This window comes from Oncorhynchus gorbuscha, linkage group LG15, assembly GCF_021184085.1.
Source record: "Oncorhynchus gorbuscha isolate QuinsamMale2020 ecotype Even-year linkage group LG15, OgorEven_v1.0, whole genome shotgun sequence".
Taxonomy (NCBI): domain Eukaryota; kingdom Metazoa; phylum Chordata; class Actinopteri; order Salmoniformes; family Salmonidae; genus Oncorhynchus; species Oncorhynchus gorbuscha.
The window spans coordinates 40305398-40326713 of record NC_060187.1 but is presented as its reverse complement, the minus strand read 5'-3'; the positions used below and the strand labels follow the sequence as shown (position 1 = coordinate 40326713).

Below are 21316 nucleotides of genomic sequence, written 5' to 3'. Positions count from 1 at the left end.
GTGAGAGGGCCTGGAGCACAAGTAAGCAAGAGGACAATTACATTAGTGTCTAGTTTGAGAAATGGCAGCTTCATTAAATTAAAATCCTCAACTGGCAGCTTCATTAAATAGTACCCTCATTAAATAGTACCCTTTTCTATTGCATTGCAAAGAAGGGTACCTTTTGGCAGATTGGTAAAAAATAAATAAAAGCAGACATTGAATATCCCTTTGAGCACGGTGAAATTATCAATTACACTTCGGATGCCCTATCAATGCACCCAGTTACTACAACAATACAGACGCCTTCCTAACTCAATTGCCAGAAAGGAAGAACACCGCTCAGGGATTTCACCACGAGGTCAATGGAGACTTTAAAAAAACAGTTTAATGGCTGTGATAGGATAAAACTGAGGATGGATCAAGAACGTTGTAGTTTCTCAACGATACTAACCTAATTGAGAGTGAAAAGGACACCTTTACAGAATAAAAATATTCCAAAACATGCATCCTGTTCGCAACAAGGCACTAAAGTAACACTCCTAAAAAATTGGCAAAGCAATTAACTTTTTCCCCTGAATACAAAGTGTTACGTTTGGGGCAAATCCAATACATCACAAGTATCATTCTCCATATTTTCAAGCATAGTGCTTGTAATCGGACTGGGGAGTTGGTCAAAACGGAGGGGGGGGGGAATCTCTTGCTCTGTCATTTACACATTTCCAAGTCAGAATAAGCCTGTCCCGAATGTCTTCGGGGTGATTGATGATAAAAAAGATAAAAAAGAAATGGCATGGAGGTAAGCACAGGCAAAATACTAGAGGAAAACCTGGTTCAGTCTGCTTTCCACCAGACACTGGGAGATTAATTTGTCTTGTAGCAGGACAATAATCTAAAACAAAAGGCCAAATCTACACTGGAGTTGCTTACCAAGAATAGTGAACAGTGAACATTCCAGTTTTGACTTAAAGCTATGGCAAGACCTGAAAATGGTTGTATAGCAATGATCAACAACCAATTTGACAGAGCTTGAAGAATTTTGAAAAGAATAGGCACATTTCAGAAAGCTTTTAACTTACCCAGAAAGGCGTCTACAAAGTATAGACACAGGAGTGTGAATACTTAAGTATATCAGATATTTCTGTACTTAATTTTCAATACATTTGCTAACGTGTTTTGTGTTTGTCATTATGGGGTATTGTGCGTATATGGGTGAGAAAAAAAATCTATAAAATACATTTTGAATTCAGGCTGTAACCAAATGTGTAATAAGTCAAAGGATATGAATACTTTCTGAAGGGTATAGGAGTAAGGAGTTTGGTACAGCGTGTGCAGCAACAGTCTACTCCACACAGCTGGGCAGTACCAGGGAGCTGCATGGCCTTCACTCCGAGGCCATTGTGAGCTCTTGGCAGGTGGCACACTGGGGTCAGAGGCTCTTGATTAAGTACATAGGCCCAGCCCAGCCTCTGTTAAACCGTCATTACTCTGATACAGGACAGGACAGACGTAAGCAGCATAGTGACTGGCTCTTTAACACATCACTGCTCTCCTATACCACACAGCTACTGGCGGTCTACGAGGAGATTCCCCAACATTCAACCCCATACAAATAAGCCAAGATGAGACGTGAAGTCACTCGCCTGTGTTGTTACGGCTTCTCAGTCAACGGATGGGAGAGATTACTTTTCCGTATGGGAATTAAAAACTGCCTGGCCTGACAAAGTGTGCATAATTGGAAAATGCAAATGAAGAGGTTACAGCCTAGTAAGGATGCTAAATATAAAACGGAGGGGGGGAATCTCTTGCTCTGTCATTTACACATTTCCAAGTCAGAATAAGCCTGTCCCGAATGTCTCCGGGGTGATTGATGGTGCATAACCTCCGCAAGAAAATATGAGGAAAGCAAGAGATTAAATTCCTCCATGCAAAAACTCTACCGAAAAACACCACGCTTTTAAGTGTTCCTCAAAAGTGCAATGAGAACAGCCATATTCCTCAGAGTGACAGAATAGAACCCGATGGCCAACTACCAACGCCCTGTTAAATTACAGAAGCGTATTAATAACAAGCCTTCACAGGAAAAGGAGCAGGTAGCGTCTTAACACTGTCTAGACAGTGTCAGACGCAATGTTTAATCACAGTTTCTGCAGGCAGGAATAACCGACCGTGCAACATTTAAGGTAGGATGAAAGGAGTAAGTGGAAGCCGCAGCTCCTCCCTTTCAGAGAGTGACAGCGAGGCAGCAAGAGAGAGAGAGAGAGAGAGAGACACAGAGGTGAAAGATAAGACTGCTCAAACAAGATAGAGAGAAGGATAGACAGAGAGAGTGTGATATAGAGAGGTCTTACCTGAGGGAAGCCTCCGTTTCTGGGGAGGTTGAGGCAGGGGAAATCGTCATGGAACCCAGAATGGCTGAACATGTCGATGTGCATATCCGGCATGGTGTCATTCAAGTGGTATTGCCTGAAAAGGGTCAGAGGTAAGGCAGCTTAATCAGATGTACTGGGAAGGGGAGAGCAGAGGGAACTAACTAAAGAATACAAGCACAAAGGAAGGGCACTATTAGGGTTGCACATTTGGGGGAATATTCAGAGGTTGGAATTCTGTGGGAATTAATGGGAAAATATGCAAATGAATAGTAATACAATTTAAATGTAGATATTTTTGCATTGATATATTTACCATATATGGAGACAAACAGAAACCTTATAAGCAGACAATTGCAAATGATTAAATCCTTCCAATACAAAAAAAACAATTTAGTTGCGAATTGAACATTAAATTAGTTGACTCTTCACATGGGATGATTTCACTGACCAACAAAAGGGAAAATTGAATGCTCTATCTATCGCATCTCCAAATGGGTGGGAACTTGTGCTTTTCTCTGTATGGCCAAAGGGGTTTGGTTTTTATTTATACAAAGGAAACGAGGACACAGGGTGGTTGGAAAACAATGGTCTCAAACTAGCCCAACAAAGACATAACTAAGAGCAATGATGGTTGGAGAATAAGGAACTAAAGTCAACAAAGAACACATGAACCCCGCAAACTGTGGAGTCATAACACAAGAGATAATCATCTTAATACGCATTAATAACTGATCTTGTGATGTTCTATCAGCAGTTTACACACCATAACACCTAAATTGTATTACTTCAAGTGAACACTAAAGCCTTTGGCCTGCCTCACAGCTGAACCACTTGAACGGAGAGTGAGTCCCGCCTGACGCTGCCACAGAGCACAACAAGGACTGTGACAATACCAGTATCGCAATATTTTTTCCATGGCAAAAATTAAAACAAAAAGCAGGCTAAACTCTTTGGTCCTTTAAAAACCTGCAGTATGTAAAATATTTTGCGATATAGCTTGGAAAATAACTAAATGCAACTCTGAATGACAACATGTTTGCTTCAACATTAGGGCTGTTTTCCTAAAGAAGATAAATCAATTAGTTTCCTTGCCACAATACAAACAAGTATCACAATAGTGGTATCATCAAGACCCTAATAACAACCAACTATGAAGGTAAAAAAAATCAGAGGGGAGTGCGAGAGGGATAGAGAGAAAGAACCTACCAGTCATCGGGTTCCATGATCCACGGAGGCCACGCTGACTGTACACTGACCATACTGCCTTCCTCCAGAGTAAGACTCGCACAGAAACCCACAGGCATCAACACAAACACACTGGAGCTGTACCGCGTCGACTTGCAACACACACACACACAACAGACACAGCTGTGTCGAGTCACAGCTCTCTGAGCTCAGGGCTTCATGTGACTCCCCTCTGCACTTCAGGGAACGGAGAGGCACTCCACTCTTTCACTTGCTCTTCCGGGAATCACAACCTAGTTCAGTGGAAAAACACCCACTGACTGCTTTCTCAGGAACCTCTGCTGCCTGCGATATTTTCACTTTCTCACTGAGTCACAGCAGGCAGGGCAAGACGGTGTACAAATGCACAGAAAGAAAGTAAAAGTATTGACCGCACAGCTCCCAGGCTCAAATCCTATGAGAGCTGATCTCTACATGAGGGATGAAACTGTCCTCCAACACAGGACACAGATCAGCTGGAGGATAATTGAGGTTGTTATTTAAAGAACAGGCTCACATAGGAACGGAGATAAGCCACGGGGGGAGAGCTGCTGGTGGTTTTGTATAGCTTGAGAAAAGTTTGGTGTGAGGGTGTTTTAACAAGGAGATTCGGGGATTTGATCTGCACACAATAAATAGTCAGTGTGGTAAATCCCTAAAAAGTATTGCAGATTTCCTAGGATCAGAATGAAGGGTTTCCCGATCAGTGTGGATAAAAAAAACAACTGTACAGAAAGTGTTTATTAACGTGTTTATCTATTTTGAAGGGTCACCACCAGCCACCTAGCAAGGGTAACAGTGCAGCATCCTAAAGCTTCAAATAAAAAGTGGAAATCCTGAGCCTAACCCTGTAGCCTCTCCTGATATGACAGTGATATTGCTGCCTTGGCAGAATGTGTCAGTACTAGCAGCATTCCAATAACACAAAGCCAGTCGGCCCCGTGCAACAGTGCCTCACTGACTGCAAGCCTTTCCCGGAATATTTGCAACCAAGTTATGCAGCATCAAAAATCCATTTCTAATCTCTTATATTTCTGTAACTAAAAGGCTATTTTATTAAATCTATTGGACTGGTTAAAGCTGGTGTTACACAATCTAGTGTATGTAGGTCAGGCAGGCCAAACAGAAAGTAACCTGTCACTAATCACCTCTCACTTAATGCATAACTGTTATTGCAGTCTGGGGAGATAAAGCCAGTTAAGGTGACCACCGAGCTTATAACTTTGGTCAGGACAGTAGGACATGATAAACTAAAGTGTAATGCAATAACATTCAGAGAGAGATCAAACCTGTATTGCTAGTCTAGAATAACAGGCTAGTTCAGACAACTATTGAATAAAAAGAACCGGATGGAGCGTGTGTTTGATCATCAAACAGCAGGGAAATCAGCTCTAGGCAAATTCGCATTCCCAAGAACTTATAAAGAATACAAGCACAAAGGAAGGGCACTATTAGGGTTGCACATTTGGGGGAATATTCAGAGGTGGGAATTCTGTGGGAATTAATGGGAAAATATGCAAATTAATATTAATACAATTTAAATGTAGATATTTTTGCATTGATATATTTACCATATATGGAGACAAACAGAAACCTTATAAGCAGACAATTGAAATGATTAAATCCTTCCAATACAAAAAACAATTTAGTTACGAATTGAACATTAAATTAGTTGACTCTTCACATGGGATGATTTCACTGACCAACAAAAGGGAAAATTGAATGCTCTATTGGTCCTTCTGTAGCTCAGTTGGTAGAGCATTGCGCTTGTAACGCCAGGGTAGTGGGTTCGATCCCCGGGACCACCCATACGTAGAATGTATGCACACATGACTGTAAGTCGCTTTGGATAAAAGCGTCTGCTAAATGGCATATATTATTATTATAATATATTATTATATATTATTATATTACTATCGCATCTCCCAAAAAATGTTTTCAACATACATCTGTAAAGTGATAGTCTAGAAACTAAAGCTTTGGTTGTCTCCTCTCAGGCGTCCATTCTTCTCCCTAGACCTCCTCAATGTCCACCTCTTGAACATCAGTGTGAGACCTTATCTTCGCTGTCACTTTCTAACCTTGAGGATGGCTCGTTATCAGGCTCAAAAAGCCTCAAATTTGCCTGGATGGCCACCAATTTTTCACCTCTTGTATTGGCCAGCCTGTTGAGTGCTTTGGTGTGTGTTCCCAAACAAGGATCGGTTGCGCTCTGAGGCGGCTGATGTTGGTGGGAGTTGGAGGATGACGGAGGCAACAGGGGAAAAAGCCTTGGATCCACAAAGTCCCTTCCACCAGGTGGCTGATGAGATATGTTTGGAACGACAGCCATATTGCATGTCCATCCCAAAGCCCTTGCTTGCTTGGAAGTGTACTTTCCCAGACTGCCAAGAACCTTTCCGTCATTCAGGCCAAGGTGGAACTGCTTGGAGCAACAGTGATGTGGTCAGGGCAGTATGTATTTCTTCCCTTACATCTGCAAGCAGAGTCTGAACATTAGACAGGATGGCATTGTCTCCCTCAATCCGTGCAATGGCTACTGCTATTGGTTTCAGGAGTTTCAGGTTGATTACCACTCCCAAAATACATCATCCAGGAGGATCCTTTCGATGGGGCTATCTATATCGGCAGACTGTGATATGCCATTTCATGGAGAGACTCCATCTCCTCCGGGAGACTGTCAAACATGACAACACCACCCCAACAGGTGTTTCTGGGCAGCTTCAATGTGGTGCTCTTATGCTTCTATCTTTGTTTGGTGAGGTAGATTGTGGCTATAACTTGATGACCCTTCACATACTTAACAATTTCCTTGGCTCTTTTGTAGAGTATATCCATTGTTTTCAGTGCCATGATGTCCTTGAGGAGCAGATTCAATGCATGAGCAGCACAGCCAATGGGTGTGTTGTGAGGGTAGGACTCCTCCACTTTAGACCACGCAGTCTTCATGTTCGCAGCATTGTCTGTCACCAGTGCAAATACCTTCTGTGGTTCAAGGTCATTGATGACGGCCTTCAGCTCATCTGCAATGTAGAGAACGGTGCGTTTGTGCTCTTGAAGAATACTGGTTAAGTGATGTATTTAATTATTCCATGCCCACAAACATTCAACCACCCATCAGAGATGATTGCAATACAGCCTGCTTTCTCTATGATTTGCTTGACCTTCACTTGAATGTTGAACTCTGCATCCAGCAAATTAGTAGATAAAGCATGTCTGGTTGGAGGGGTGTATGTTGGGCGAAGAACATTCAGAAATCTCTTCCAATACACATTGCCTGTGAGCATCAGACGTGAACAAGTTGCATACACACCTCGAGCAAGACATTCATCAGCATGTCTCTGACAACATTCCTCCATTGAATAAAATAAAACTGATTCCAGGAGGGCCGTGAGCTGTTGCTATCGATAAGGTGTCCGATTCATAATTTTCACCTCGAATAGAAGTAGAGGGACTTTTATCAGAGGTTGCTTGGTGTTGGCGCTAAGGAAACTTTATGCACTTGGCCAGATGATTCTGCATCTTTGTTGCATTCTTCACATATGATTTGGCACAGTATTTGCAAAGGTACACAGCTTTTCCTTCTACAGTAGCTGCAGTGAAATGTCTCCACACATCAGATAGTGCCAGTGGCATTTTCCTGTAAAGATTCAAACTAAAATTAGTTTAAAAAAAATATGATTCCATGTACAGATAAATAGTTAAGCAGTTAGATTAAAAACAACTCCTTTGTAAGACACATGTTTTAAAATGAAACAGGTCTGGAAACAGGTGAATCAACACTCAGCAGGCTCAAGCAAGCTAACCTCACATGGTAGCAAAAACTAACTAGCAGAAATTGTTAATAAGTTAGAAATTATTTAAACACACTTTGCTGTAGGCTACTATTTACTAGTTAACAAAAAATCATGTGTCATATAAAATACATTCACCCCACCCAGTATTGTAATCAAAAGTTACCAGAAAGCATGTAGTCCTTGGCTCAGACAGTGTAGTAGTGTGGGCTCAAAAGCATCTCATTTGTGTGCAAGATCTTGAGAATCAGCTGTACATGTGATGGAAGAATGCACTGTGCATGCAGAGGGTTGCAATTCCATTGAATTGGGGATAGTTTAACCAAAACGCCTAGTGTATCCCACAAAAAAGGTTCACTGTTATAAGGTAACTTTTTTAAATGAATTTAAGCAAAATTCACCGGAAAGTTTCCGACCCTTTGCAACACTAGGCACTATAAAACACGTGTGTGTGTGTGTTTGTGTGTTTTATGCTACATCAGGACCTTTAATTTAGACATCCAGACAAACCTGCCCTTCATTTACCACCAAACTACCAGATAGGATCAGGACACTGTGTGGCTATGTCAGATTACCAGGCCGTGACAATCTAAATCTATCCACTCAGCATCTCAATAACGTCCATAAATATTCACAAAGAATTTCCTCCATCCAAGACTACTGAGTCTGAGTTTTTGGTTCTACAACCCATGTGGGAACCATTAGTCCTCACAAGGATAGCAAAACAATGATAATTAGGACAAGTGGGACATTTCACTGGTCACCACAAGGAAATATTATTTTAGGCTTAGGGGTTAGGTTTAGGGGTCAAATTTAGGATTGTTAAAGCAGGCAGGCCCATTGCCCTACTTATAGTATATTTAGCTAGCAACCTCTATGGAAATTCGCTATTACTTGTAATAATTTTGTTAGCACTCTGGTAATAGACACAATGGGCTTTTTTGTGTTTTTTTTGGCACCCACTTGTGTACTTATCCTGGGATTTACGGTATTATTGGCTGAGAGGAGGACAGTATGAAAATTGATGCTGCTCAACCCTATTTTGCATTGTTAGTGTGCTGTTGGAGCTAGAAACATTACTATTTCGCTGTCACCGCATCGCTTGTTCACAGCCTATAGTAGAGTACTTTTCCAAGTTAACCCGACGGACGGTCTGTTGGCATTTTTGTTGAGCAGGCATTTCAATACCATGACAGAGGGTATCACGTCTGCTGCAGACACAGTTGATGAACTTATTTCTCGAGTCAGTTATTCGAATGGAGCTAGGGGTGTGTTCCCGTTTCTTTCAAATGTATTCTCAAATGCCAGCGGTATGAGAACCAGCACATTCTTGAGCATGCAATACAGCCTTCCTCAGTACGAAATCCTCGTCGACCCATTGTGCTGTCAGACTCATAATGCTCATGGGGCTGACATGGCTGGTTCAAATGTCAGCCGTGAAGCTAATAGCGGTGACGCCCATAGCAAGTAGCTCAGGGATGTCCGTTTCAACAGTAGTGTCACTCTGAAGGGCAACATCTGAAAAATAGCGCCTACTTGGTAGTGTGTATCGGCGCTCGACCAGTCTGCGAAAGCCAACATCATCCACAACAGAGCACGGTTGATTGTCAAAGGCAATGAATTCCATTATCTTGGTGTTAATGGATTTCCCCTTTGTGTTGTCTCGCTGAAATTTTCTTACTCTTTCAAATGACTGCTCGACTCCTTGACTGCTAGATCCACACAGAATACATTGTGGGCTAGGTTAGGAATGCTGTGTTGCACGTGTAGCACTATTTTTTGTGGTGTCATCTACCTACGTTATTTAGGTATACACGTCAGCTTTGACATCGGTTTTGCACATTGACGTTAAGCTAGACTTCGGGCCGATGTTGGCATTTTTAGCTAGTAGGGGTACGTACGTTGCCAGAGGGGAGTGCCTTGGGGAGTCCAAAGAGTTGATCTGATTGACATATGGTTAGATCTTTTTTGTTTACAGTAACTAAAATGGAGTTGCTTCCACACAGTTTATTTGTGTCCTTTGGGACAGCGGGAGAGTCTTGGTTGAATTAGCCTCAGCCTCTCCCTCACATTTCTGTTCAGAGCAATTCACGTATGTGAATGAGTCGGTCTTAGCATTCTGTTAACTCGCCACATGCACACCTTTTTTTTATCCATGTGGTGACCAAACAATTGATTCCTATAAAAAAAATATTTAAAAAATGTCCCCCTTTAAAACTTCTTAGGGATAGCCCTCTTTTCAATTTTCGCCTGAAATGACATACCCAAATCTACCTGCTGTAGCTCAAGCCCTGAAGCAAGGATCTCCATATTATTGGTACCACTTGAAAAGGAAACACTTTGAAGTATGTGGAAATGTGAATTGAATGTAGGAGAATAACACAATAGATCTGGTAGAAGAAAATACAAGGGGGGGGCTCCTTTTCTACCACCATCTTTGAAATGCAACAGAAAGGTCCCACATCACTCTGGTTGAAATTCCGATGGTGTCCACAAGATGGCAGCAGTGTATGTGCAAAGTTTCAGCAAACTACATGACATTGTGTGAAGTCACCCAGGTACATTTGGGTAAATCGTGAAAGAGTTTCACATTACATTTTTCTGCAAAAATACCGTCAAACCTGTATACTTGGACTTTGATTTCGCTTTTCCAGTATTAGTGGCCATATTGTAAAGTTCAACATTTGCACAAAAAAAAACAGTTTTCATAACTTCATAACTCCCCATATTTGTATAATTTTTGTCCAAAAGAAAAATACTTGTCGCACAATGTTAGCAGGTGCATTTTGCGACAGATACAGGGTTTCCCGTAAAGCCCCGATTTACATATACTCCCGTAAAGCCCAGCTCATTGACCATCTAGCTAGCTTTGTTTGACCCCGATTGGTGCTTATTTGACAAAGTTACGTTCGATCAAGTGAAGACCACATTTGGTGTCCTATAGGATATTCTACACCCCTAATGATATAGTGAAGTATGGTTACGTTCTAAGATCTCTGAGGATTAAATACAAATGTGATTTGACTGGTTGAAACAACGTTTAGGGTAAGATTTTCATGGATTCCTTTCTTTGCAAATTGAACGAAAAATGTATTGTGCATGCTATATGTACATTTTTTAGGATATGAAAAAGGATTTTATCTAACAAAAAGACACTTCATGTCATCTCTGGGACCCTTTTGGATGATACATTCTGAAATCCTGCTCTGATTTAAGTACACATTTCCCCTTCAGAGGTGAATTTACCAAACCTGTCACGGTGAAAAAAATGTTTTGTTGTTAGCTCTCCTCAAACAATAGCATGGCATTTTTTTGAAGTAATAGCTACTGTAAATTGGACAGTGCAGTTACATTAAGAATTTAAGCTTTCAGCCAATATAAGACACTTATATGTACCGACATTTGTTGTTTCTCTAAAATCTGCGATCGTTACACAAGGTACTGCATGATTTACAACTGCCTATCCCTACCCTTTAACGCACAATTCTTAATTTTTCACGCAGGAAAAACGCATAAGAAACATCTTGATGCTTCTCGTAAAAGTAGATCTAAAATGCTTCTTACTGTATTTTCTTCTCGGCATCAGACTCATTTTGTGCTTCAGTTGCACATCACTCAGATGAGAATTCACAGGTGGGCATTCTATCAGAAAGCGTTTTGACAACGAGTGTAGCTACTTTTCTTCTGTACTTTTCTTGGTGTAGCCAGCCTACTTTTCTCCAATAAATGCCAGATTAACCTTAAGAAAAACATTAGGAAATGTAGCTGGCTACATTCTATATTAAACATAAATATGATGGCCATGCATAGTTTTTGCAAAAAAGACCTTGGTTTTTCATGTGTGGCTGCCAGCCAAATAGTGTTGTACTTCTGTTGTCATCTGATGAAAATGAAGCCATTTTCTGCCGAACGTGTCGCACTAAATGGGTTTTCTGTTTAGGAAAATTATAGTTGCCTGTCGCTGATCATTCTAAAACTTTACTGACATTTTCAACCTCTACCTGACAGTCTGTAAAGCCTACATGTTTCAAACAGACCACCATAATACCTGTGCACAGGAACGCAAAGGTAACCCGTCTAACCTGTCGCCCCATAGAGAAAGGCTGGCCATGGCTCACATAAACACCATCATCCCAGGCACACTGTCACATACTGCCCCAACAGATCCACAATCTTGCCATTAAGGCCATGTACTCATAATCTCCACCTGGCACAGCCAGAAGAGGACTGGCCACCCCCTCAAGAGCCGGGTTCCGTCCTAGGTTCCTGCCTTTCTAGGAGTTTTTCCTAGCCACCGTGCTTCTACATCTGCATTGCTTGCTGTTTGAGCTTTTAGGCTGTGTATAACCACTTTGTGACATCTGCTGATGTAAAAAGGTCATCATAAGTACATTTTATTTCATAGATGACGCAATCTCTATTGCACTCCACGCTGTACTCTCCCACCTGGACAAGAGGAACGCCTATGTGAGAACGCTATTCATCGACTACAGCTCAGCTTTCAACACCATAGTGATGAGCTTGGATGGTACTAAGTTCAGGACCCTGGCACTGAACGATCCTGGACTTGCTTAGTCCCCCCCCCCTGTACTCCCGGTTCATCCACGACTGTGACTATAGGGAGAAGGTCAGTGACCTGGCAGGGAGGTGCCCGGACAACCACCTCTCCCTCAACGTCAGCAAGACAAAGGATCTGATCGTGGACTACAGGAAACTGGGCTGAGCACGCCCCCATCCACATCTTGGCCGCAGAGCAATCTGGGATGATGTATAGCAAATTGTGTTTGGAGTGAACAGTGGAGCGAGTAGTTAGTATAGCTCGAGTCTATTCTCTATTATAGACTATTATATATTTTATTTGAGTGTATTGACCGCTGGCCTGTACAGGTCCGGACTGATGCACTCATCTTTTTGTATACTTTTTTACACTTTTTTTTTAGCTCTTCACAGAACACACCGCCTTACTGGAGTTACAGCTTCTATCTCAAGGCCATCAGACTGTTAAATAGCCACCACTAACATTGAGTGGCTGCTGCCAACACACTGTCATTGACACTGACCCAACTCCAGCCATTTTAATAATGGGAATTGATGGAAATGATGTAAATATATCACTAGCCACTTTAAACAATGCTACCTTATATAATGTTACTTACCCTACATTATTCATCTCATATGCATATGTATATACTGTACTCTACAACATCGACTGCATCCTTATGTAACACATGTATCACTAGCCACTTTAACTATGCCACTTTGTTTACTTTGTCTACACACTCATCTCATATGTATATACTGTACTCGATACCATCTACTGTATGCTGCTCTGTACCATCACTCATTCATATATCCTTATGTACATGTTCCTTATCCCCTTACACTGTGTATAAGACAGTAGTTTTGGAATTGTTAGTTAGATTACTTGTTGGTTATCACTGCATTGTCGGAACTAGAAGCACAAGCATTTCGCTACACTCGCATTAACATCTGCTAACCATGTGTATGTGACAAATAAAATTTGATTTGATTTGATTTGAGTTTTTAAACGTTAAGCTAGCGCTGCTATCTGTGGCTAGCCTGCTTTGTTTTTGGCAATACGCCAACCGTCGGCTATCCAATGGATATCAACAGCAACCATTGACTGTCCAATGCTACCACTGAAATGTTCACTAATCAGCAGAGGGACAGAGTAGAAGTCAGAACAGTGTTATGTCTGTAAAAAGTGCCTTTGGTCTGACTGGCTGATTTAAGATATCGGGCGGCTGCAGGACGTTCGCCAGTGAGCTGAAGCAGAGCCTCAATGAGTTCATCAATGTAGCTAAAGCCCAAGCTAAAGATATTTAGAAGCTGAACATCTCTCGCCCAGAGTGGTAGAGAGTTGTGCGATGTCGCTCTCCCTCACTTCTTGAAGCAGGTGGCTTGTTCAACTAGAGACTGGGCAGAGGTGGTTAGGTGAAAGGGCCCAAAGGTGCTGCAACCGGGCAGTTCATTACTGCCTTGGAGGATCCACTCTGCCTGGCAAACAACTTTGCACTGCTAGAAGTTGACTGTCCGCCCCCAGGAATCCGCTCTGGTCCTAGAGACCCCGATGCCATGCAAGTGATATCCAACATTAAACAACAGTCCCTTTACTCATGTCCACTCATCTAGCCCACCTTCAGCTGGCAGCTAAAACTGAGTGCTAACATTGAAACGGTAGTTAAAAAAGTAATGGGATATCAGTCCTTGCCCCGAAACAGGTCTTGAGTCATGTACTAATGAACATCCTCCTTCGAGACATAGACCAAATGGCACAGTTCTTAGCAATTTTGTATGTATACCATTTCAAGCAAACCCCGCGGCTATTTCACATAGAGGGTTACCTACTGATCATAGCACATTTGTGTTAGAGACTCCCTTTGATCTGAAATCCCGCGGACCTTGGACTTATTCATGTAAATGTCAGAAGCTAGATTTTTTGAAAATGGATCTTACTTTAAGTCAGGCTTCTCAAACTAACATGGACATTTAGATCATTACTGAGACTTGGTTAAATGTGCTAGACTGATGTGTCTCTGAATGGATATAATGTTTATAGGTCTGACAAAGGTGAGGGTGTTGCCATATTCATAAAGAACAACTTGAATGTTGCTGTGTGTATTACCACCTCTGTCCCCAATGCAAAATTGACGTTAGTGGGAGTTTATCACCGTCCCTCAGCCCTCCCAATTGCTCTTAACAAATTGTCTGACTTGCTGTCTAAATATGCAAAATCTGAATTATTAATATTGGGTGATCTTATCTTGGATTGGTTGATGCCCGTATCAGATAGTACAAATATATTTGTCTGATCCAAATTTAACTCAAACCAACCCACCCCAAGTTAAAACACCATTAAAAACCTACTCTTTTGGATATCCTGACAAACGCCCCCCATAAGTATAAAGCATATGGAATCTTTGCTAACGAGCTCAGTGACCATTATCTCATTGCCTATATTAGAGATAATAAGCCACCTAAATTGTGTCCACGCATTATTACTATGATACATTTTAGAACTTTCAATGAGAAACCTTTCTAACGATGATTCAGATTAGACCTTTAAATATATTTTACCTCTCTTTCACACTGTTGCAGATAAGAATGCCCCATATAAAGAGATTAAGGCTTAAGGAAAGATCTAGCCCATGGTTCGCATATGAATGGTCTTTCTACCTCTGGCTGGCAGTCCTTCAGACATTTGAGAAATATGTCTTACCCTGGATAGAAAAGCAAAGTCCAAATACTTATTGAATTGTGTATCTGAGAGTGGTAGCTATCCAGACAAATTTCAGAAAATTGTAAATTCTTTAGAAGAAGAAAAAAAACGCAGCCACTTCACTGCCCCAGCAGGTTTGACAGCCTCCGGTTCCTTAACAGACAATGATTTCTGAAAATACATAAAGTTCCACTAGAGTTCTTGATTCACCTCTAAACAGATAGCAGAGATACCAGGCACTCAATTCTTATTTTTTTAATTTGAACAAATGTATGTAAATTAGGTATTAATTGCCTTGTAAAAAAACAGGAGCCTTTCTACTGCAGCTTTCTGCCCGCATCATTGTAGAACCTTTGATCCACATGCTTTATTAAACGATTGCTTCTGGTGCTATCCTAAGATCTGGAAGGTGGCGCATATGTCCTCACCCTCCTTACCCTCACAAATGTTAATTAGCACCCAATTTCTGAACTATCTTGCTGGCAAAAATGTTAGAATCACCGGCAAACTCTCTGCTAATAATGTTTTTTACTTCAAATTATATTCTTAATTTGTACCAGCCTGATTGTAGACCTTAACATAGCACCGTTTCAGCAGCTACACTTGGCTTAAATTATACATTCAATTGCTTAAAACATAGGTCTATAAATATTTACATTTACATTTAAGTCATTTAGCAGACGCTCTTATCCAGAGCGACTTACAAATTGGTGCATTCACCTTATGACATCCAGTGGAACAACCACTTTACAATAGTGCATCTAAATATTTTAAGGGGGGGGGGGGTGAGAAGGATTACTTTATCCTATCCTAGGTATTCCTTAAAGAGGTGGGGTTTCAGGTGTCTCCGGAAGGTGGTGATTGACTCCGCTGTCCTGGCGTCGTGAGGGAGTTTGTTCCACCATTGGGGAGCCAGAGCAGCGAACAGTTTTGACTGAGCTGAGCGGGAACTGTACTTCCTCAGTGGTAGGGAGGCGAGCAGGCCAGAGGTGGATGAACGCAGTGCCCTTATTTGGGTGTAGGGCCTGATCAGAGCCTGGAGGTACTGAGGTGCCGTTCCCCTCACAGCTCCGTAGGCAAGCACCATGGTCTTGTAGCGGATGCGAGCTTCAACTGGAAGCCAGTGGAGAGAGCGGAGGAGCGGGGTGACGTGAGAGAACTTGGGAAGGTTGAACACTAGACGGGCTGCGGCGTTCTGGATGAGTTGTAGGGGTTTAATGGCACAGGCAGGGAGCCCAGCCAACAGCGAGTTGCAGTAATCCAGACGGGAGATGACAAGTGCCTGGATTAGGACCTGCGCCGCTTCCTGTGTGAGGCAGGGTCGTACTCTGCGGATGTTGTAGAGCATGAACCTACAGGAACGGGCCACCGCCTTGATGTTAGTTGAGAACGACAGTTTTGTTGTCCAGGATCACGCCAAGGTTCTTAGCGCTCTGGGAGGAGGACACAATGGAGTTGTCAACCGTGATGGCGAGATCATGGAACGGGCAGTCCTTCCCCGGGAGGAAGAGCAGCTCCGTCTTGCCGAAGTTCAGCTTGAGGTGGTGATCCGTCATCCACACTGATATGTCTGCCAGACATGCAGAGATGCGATTCGCCACCTGGTCATCAGAAGGGGGAAAGGAGAAGATTAATTGTGTGTCGTCTGCATAGCAATGATAGGAGAGACCATGTGAGGTTATGACAGAGCCAAGTGACTTGGTGTATAGTGAGAATAGGAGAGGGCCTAGAACAGAGCCCTGGGGGACACCAGTGGTGAGAGCGCGTGGTGAGGAGACAGATTCTCGCCACGCCACCTGGTAGGAGCGACCTGTCAGGTAGGACGCAATCCAAGCGTGGGCCGCGCCGGAGATGCCCAACTCGGAGAGGGTGGAGAGGAGGATCTGATGGTTCACAGTATCGAAGGCAGCCGATAGGTCTAGAAGGATGAGAGCAGAGGAGAGAGAGTTAGCTTTAGCGGTGCGGAGCGCCTCCGTGATACAGAGAAGAGCAGTCTCAGTTGAATGACTAGTCTTGAAACCTGACTGATTTGGATCAAGAAGGTCATTCTGAGAGAGATAGCGGGAGAGCTGACCAAGGACGGCACGTTCAAGAGTTTTGGAGAGAAAAGAAAGAAGGGATACTGGTCTGTAGTTGTTGACATCGGAGGGATCGAGTGTAGGTTTTTTCAGAAGGGGTGCAACTCTCGCTCTCTTGAAGACGGAAGGACGTAGCCAGCGGTCAGGGATAAGTTGATGAGCGAGGTGAGGTAAGGGAGAAGGTCTCCGGAAATGGTCTGGAGAAGAGAGGAGGGGATAGGGTCGAGCAGGCAGGTTGTTGGGCGGCCGGCCGTCACAAGACGCGAGATTTCATCTGGAGAGAGAGGGGAGAAAGAGGTCAGAGCACAGGGTAGGGCAGTGTGAGCAGAACCAGCGGTGTTGTTTGACTTAGCAAACGAGGATCGGATGTCGTCGATCTTCTTTTCAAAATGGTTGACAAAGTCATCTGCAGAGAGGGAGGAGGGGGGGAGGGGGAGGAGGATTCAGGAGGGAGGAGAATGTGGCAAAGAGCTTCCTAGGGTTAGAGGCAGATGCTTGGAATTTAGAGTGGTAGAAAGTGGCTTTAGCAGCAGAGACAGAGGAGGAAAATGTAGAGAGGAGGGAGTGAAAGGATGCCAGGTCCGCAGGAGGCGAGTTTTCCTCCATTTCCGCTCGGCCTTCCGGAGCCCTGTTCTGTGAGCTCGCATTGAGTCGTCAAGCCACTGAGCGGGAGGGGAGGACCGAGCCGGCCTGGAAGATAGGGGACATAGAGAGTCAAAGGATGCAGAAAGGGAGGAGAGGAGGGTTGAGGAGGCAGAATCAGGAGATAGGTTGGAGAAGGTTTGAGCAGAGGGAAGAGATGATAGGATGGAAGAGGAGAGAGTAGCGGGGGAGAGAGAGCGAAGGTTGGGACGGCGCGATACCATCCGAGTAGGGGCAGTGTGGGAAGTGTTGGATGAGAGCGAGAGGGAAAAGGATACAAGGTAGTGGTCGGAGACTTGGAGGGGAGTTGCAATGAGGTTAGTGGAAGAACAGCATCTAGTAAAGATGAGGTCGAGCGTATTGCCTGCCTTGTGAGTAGGGGGGAAGGTGAGAGGGTGAGGTCAAAAGAGGAGAGGAGTGGAAAGAAGGAGGCAGAGAGGAATGAGTCAAAGGTAGACGTGGGGAGGTTAAAGTCGCCCAGAACTGTGAGAGGTGAGCCGTCCTCAGGAAAGGAGCTTATCAAGGCATCAAGCTCATTGATGAACTCTCCGAGGGGACCTGGAGGGCGATAAATGATAAGGATGTTAAGCTTGAAAGGGCTGGTAACTGTGACAGCATGAAATTCAAAGGAGGCGATAGACAGATGGGTAAGGGGAGAAAGAGAGAATGACCACATGGGAGAGATAAGGATCCCTATGCCACCACCCCGCTGACCAGAAGCTCTCGGGGTGTGCGAGAACACGTGGGCGGACGAAGAGAGAGCAGTAGGAGTAGCAGTGTTATCTGTGGTGATCCATGTTTCTGTCAGTGCCAAGAAGTCGAGGCAGCACAGTGATTCATATCTGAGAAATAATGTCTCAATGTGTTTGTGTCCATATGACCTTTCTGTTGGACCACCCCTCAAATGCAAATAACGAGTTGAAACTGCTTGTTGTCAGAGGAAGAAGTGATCTTTCATCTTTGTTGTGAGTGGCAGGGGCTTAGTATATGATTGGGAAGGTGAAAACAGCACAGAAGCAGCGAAGTCGACGAGATAGAGGCATGTGGAATTTTGCTCTAAAACATACATTCTAATTAATCCAATTATTTCAATATATCACCCAGCCCTATAGTAGCTTACTTGAATAAAGAACCTGTGGGGGAAAAATGCGGCAAAGATTAGATTGAAGAAGCTTGAGAACACTACCAGTGAACTGAATGCTGACTAAACTGCAAACATCATTTGTGGAATGCTTTCAAGGAAAAAAAATCACCCAAAGAGCAAGTGGGAGTGAAAGCAATTGATTACATACAGACTAGAGTCTCTTCGCCATGTGCAATGGGGGCAAACTGAATGGAGAAAATGCTGTAGAAGCACTGAACTCATTAACCTTACCCTGTTTAACCAGGGGAATCATCTCTGTGTACAGAACTGGTCAAGCCAAGGCCTTTTAGGGGACACAATTGCCAGTGTGCAAACAATGGAGGTTTGGGGTTAGGTGCTCGTGTGTGTGTTTGTCTGAGAGGTGGGGGTTAGGTAGCAGTGTGAGGCCTTGGAAGGGCCCGCTGCCAGATGTAGAGAACCTCCATCCTCCGCAGCGAGGGCGACGCCAGCCAGCCCTCCACAGGAAATTAAGGAGATTTAATAAAAGGAACTAAAGGCCACCCCCAGATTTTAAGACAGTCAAATGCAAAACAGGACAAGCTGCTAAATATTACACTCAATACGCTACAGTACAATAGGTACTTTGACTGGGACTTTATTGTTAGGGACACTTTTGAAAAATGTATTTGACAGCTGCCTTGTTAATTTGGGTTTAATAAATCCTGTGTAACAGTGTAAACGACATCCCTTACTACTACAAAAACAAAGTGCACATATGGAGTTCTACGTCAGACACAGTCATGGCCAAGTAGAGGTATTATTAACCTTTGCTAAGAGATTACATGCATTGAGACACTCATGTGATCTCACATGTGTCAGAGTGTGAGAGAAAGGGTTACACACATCACATGTAAAACAGCAGAGGGGAGGGTAAGGTACGAGAGGTGATTGGTTACTTACTGGTTTTCAGATTGCATAGGGCAGTGTGCGCTGTAGCCTCCAGACTGCTGTGAGAATGATCCCCAGGAAGCAGAAGGATACATAGAACTCTGAAACAGAGAAGATGAAAGGTTCATTAGTTAACTATGCCTAAGAAGACTCAAACACTATATGTGACTAGATATCATAGGGTCATAAACGCTTTGCATATATATTGTCAAATTACTTTGTCAGGAATCATATGAAAGTCCTCTGCATTCATTAAGTTTAAACCTCTGTGACATGGTGTACCATTTTCCCACAAATTACATTACTGAATATAGCGCTTTTATTTTCACCAGTGCATTTCACAGAGTGCCATCGGGAAAACAACCAGAGTGCTATTGGGCAAACCATTTACCATGTCTTTGTTCCTCTGGGTCTGAGAAAATAGATCATGCCAGCATCTCCTGAAGAGGGACAGATGATGCCTTGCACTAGTTAATACCTGAACCTGTATCAGGCCCTGCATCAGTCGAGATAACTGTCACCACAAAGACGGCACTGTACCAACCAAAATGGCTAACGGTCTAACACATGACAGCCTTTCTTGTGTTCCAGGTTCTGGTTTTTAACGTGTCCTAAACCACCATGACAATATTTTGTATTTTGTTAGTATCCCCATTAGCTGTTGCGAAAGCAGCAGCTACTCGTCCTGGGGTCCCCACAAAACATGAAACATTACATAATACATTCATTGACAAGAAAAGCACAAGGACGGAACAGAATTGTAAAAACAGCACAAATAACCTACATATCAATATCTAGGCCAAATAGGGGAGGAGCATTGTGAGGTGCTGCTTTATCGGTTTCTTGAAACCAGGTTTTTGTTCATTTGAGCAATATCAGATGGGAGTTCTGTAGCCTTTCTTGAATTTGTTCTGGATTTGGGGACTGTGAAAAGTCCCCTGGTGGCATGTCTGGTGTGTGTCAGAGCTGTGTGTAAGTTGACTATGCAAACAAATTGGAATTTAACACATTAATGTTACTTGTAAAAAATAAGTGATGCAGTCAAGTCTCTCCAACTCGTAGCCAAGAGAGACTGACGTGCATAGTATTTACAGTGCATTTTGAAAGTATTCAGATCACTAGACTATTTAAACATTTTGTTACGTTTCAGCCTTATTTTGAAATGGATTAAACCTACACACAATACCCCATAATGACAAAGCAAAAACAGGTTTTTAGAACGTCCGGGCTCTGGCTGGGCCACTCAAGGACATTGAGACTTGTCCCGAAGTCACTCCTGCATTTTCTTGGCTATGTGCTTAGGGTCATTGTCCTGTTGGAAGGTGAACCTTTGCCCCAGTCTGAGGTCCGGAGCAGGTTTTCACCAAGGATCTCTACTCCATTCATCTTTCCCCTCGATCCTGACTAGTCTCCCAGTCCCTGCCGCTGAAAAGTGGCTACCCTCTAGGCACTCTACCATAAAAGGCCTGATTGGTGGAGTGCTGCACAGATGGTTGTCCTTCTGGAAGGTTGTCCCATTTCCACAGTGGAACTCTGTAGCTGTCAGAGTGACCATCGGGTTCTTGGTCACCTCACTGACCAAAGACCTTCTCACCCGATTGCTCAGTTTGGCCAGCTCTAGGATAAGTCTTGGTGGTTCTAAACTTCTTCAATTTAAGAAAGATGGAGGCCACTGTGGTCATGGGGACCTTCAATGCTGCAGAATTAATATTGTACCATTCCCCAGACCGGTGACTCGATACAGCCCTGTCTCGGAGCTCTACAGACAATTCCATGGCTTGGTTTTTGCTCTGTCAACTGTGTGACCTTTTATAGACAGATGTATGCCTTTCCAAATCATATCCAAATCAATTGAATTTACCACAGGTGGACTCCAATCAAGTTGTAGAAACATCAAGGATGATCAATGGAAACAGGATGCACCTGAGCCCAATTCCGAGTCTCATAGCAAAGGG

General features: G+C 43.2%; 1 protein-coding gene across 6 annotated transcripts in view; it reads right to left on the bottom strand.

The window, feature by feature from the left end:
- Positions 1-21316, bottom strand: part of LOC123997113 (protein strawberry notch homolog 2-like) — a 119805-nt gene that overhangs the window by 67867 nt on the left and 30622 nt on the right. For 5 of the 6 annotated variants that reach the window (XM_046301173.1, XM_046301175.1, XM_046301174.1 and 2 more), the window contains 2 exons: positions 19374-19462; positions 2331-2445 (listed from right to left, as the gene is read on the bottom strand). In XM_046301173.1, the coding sequence (XP_046157129.1) occupies positions 2331-2445; positions 19374-19462 (204 nt within the window). Of the gene's footprint in view, positions 1-2330; positions 2446-3557; positions 3966-19373; positions 19463-21316 lie in introns of those variants that run through there. The other variant, XM_046301177.1, reaches the window with a different exon arrangement.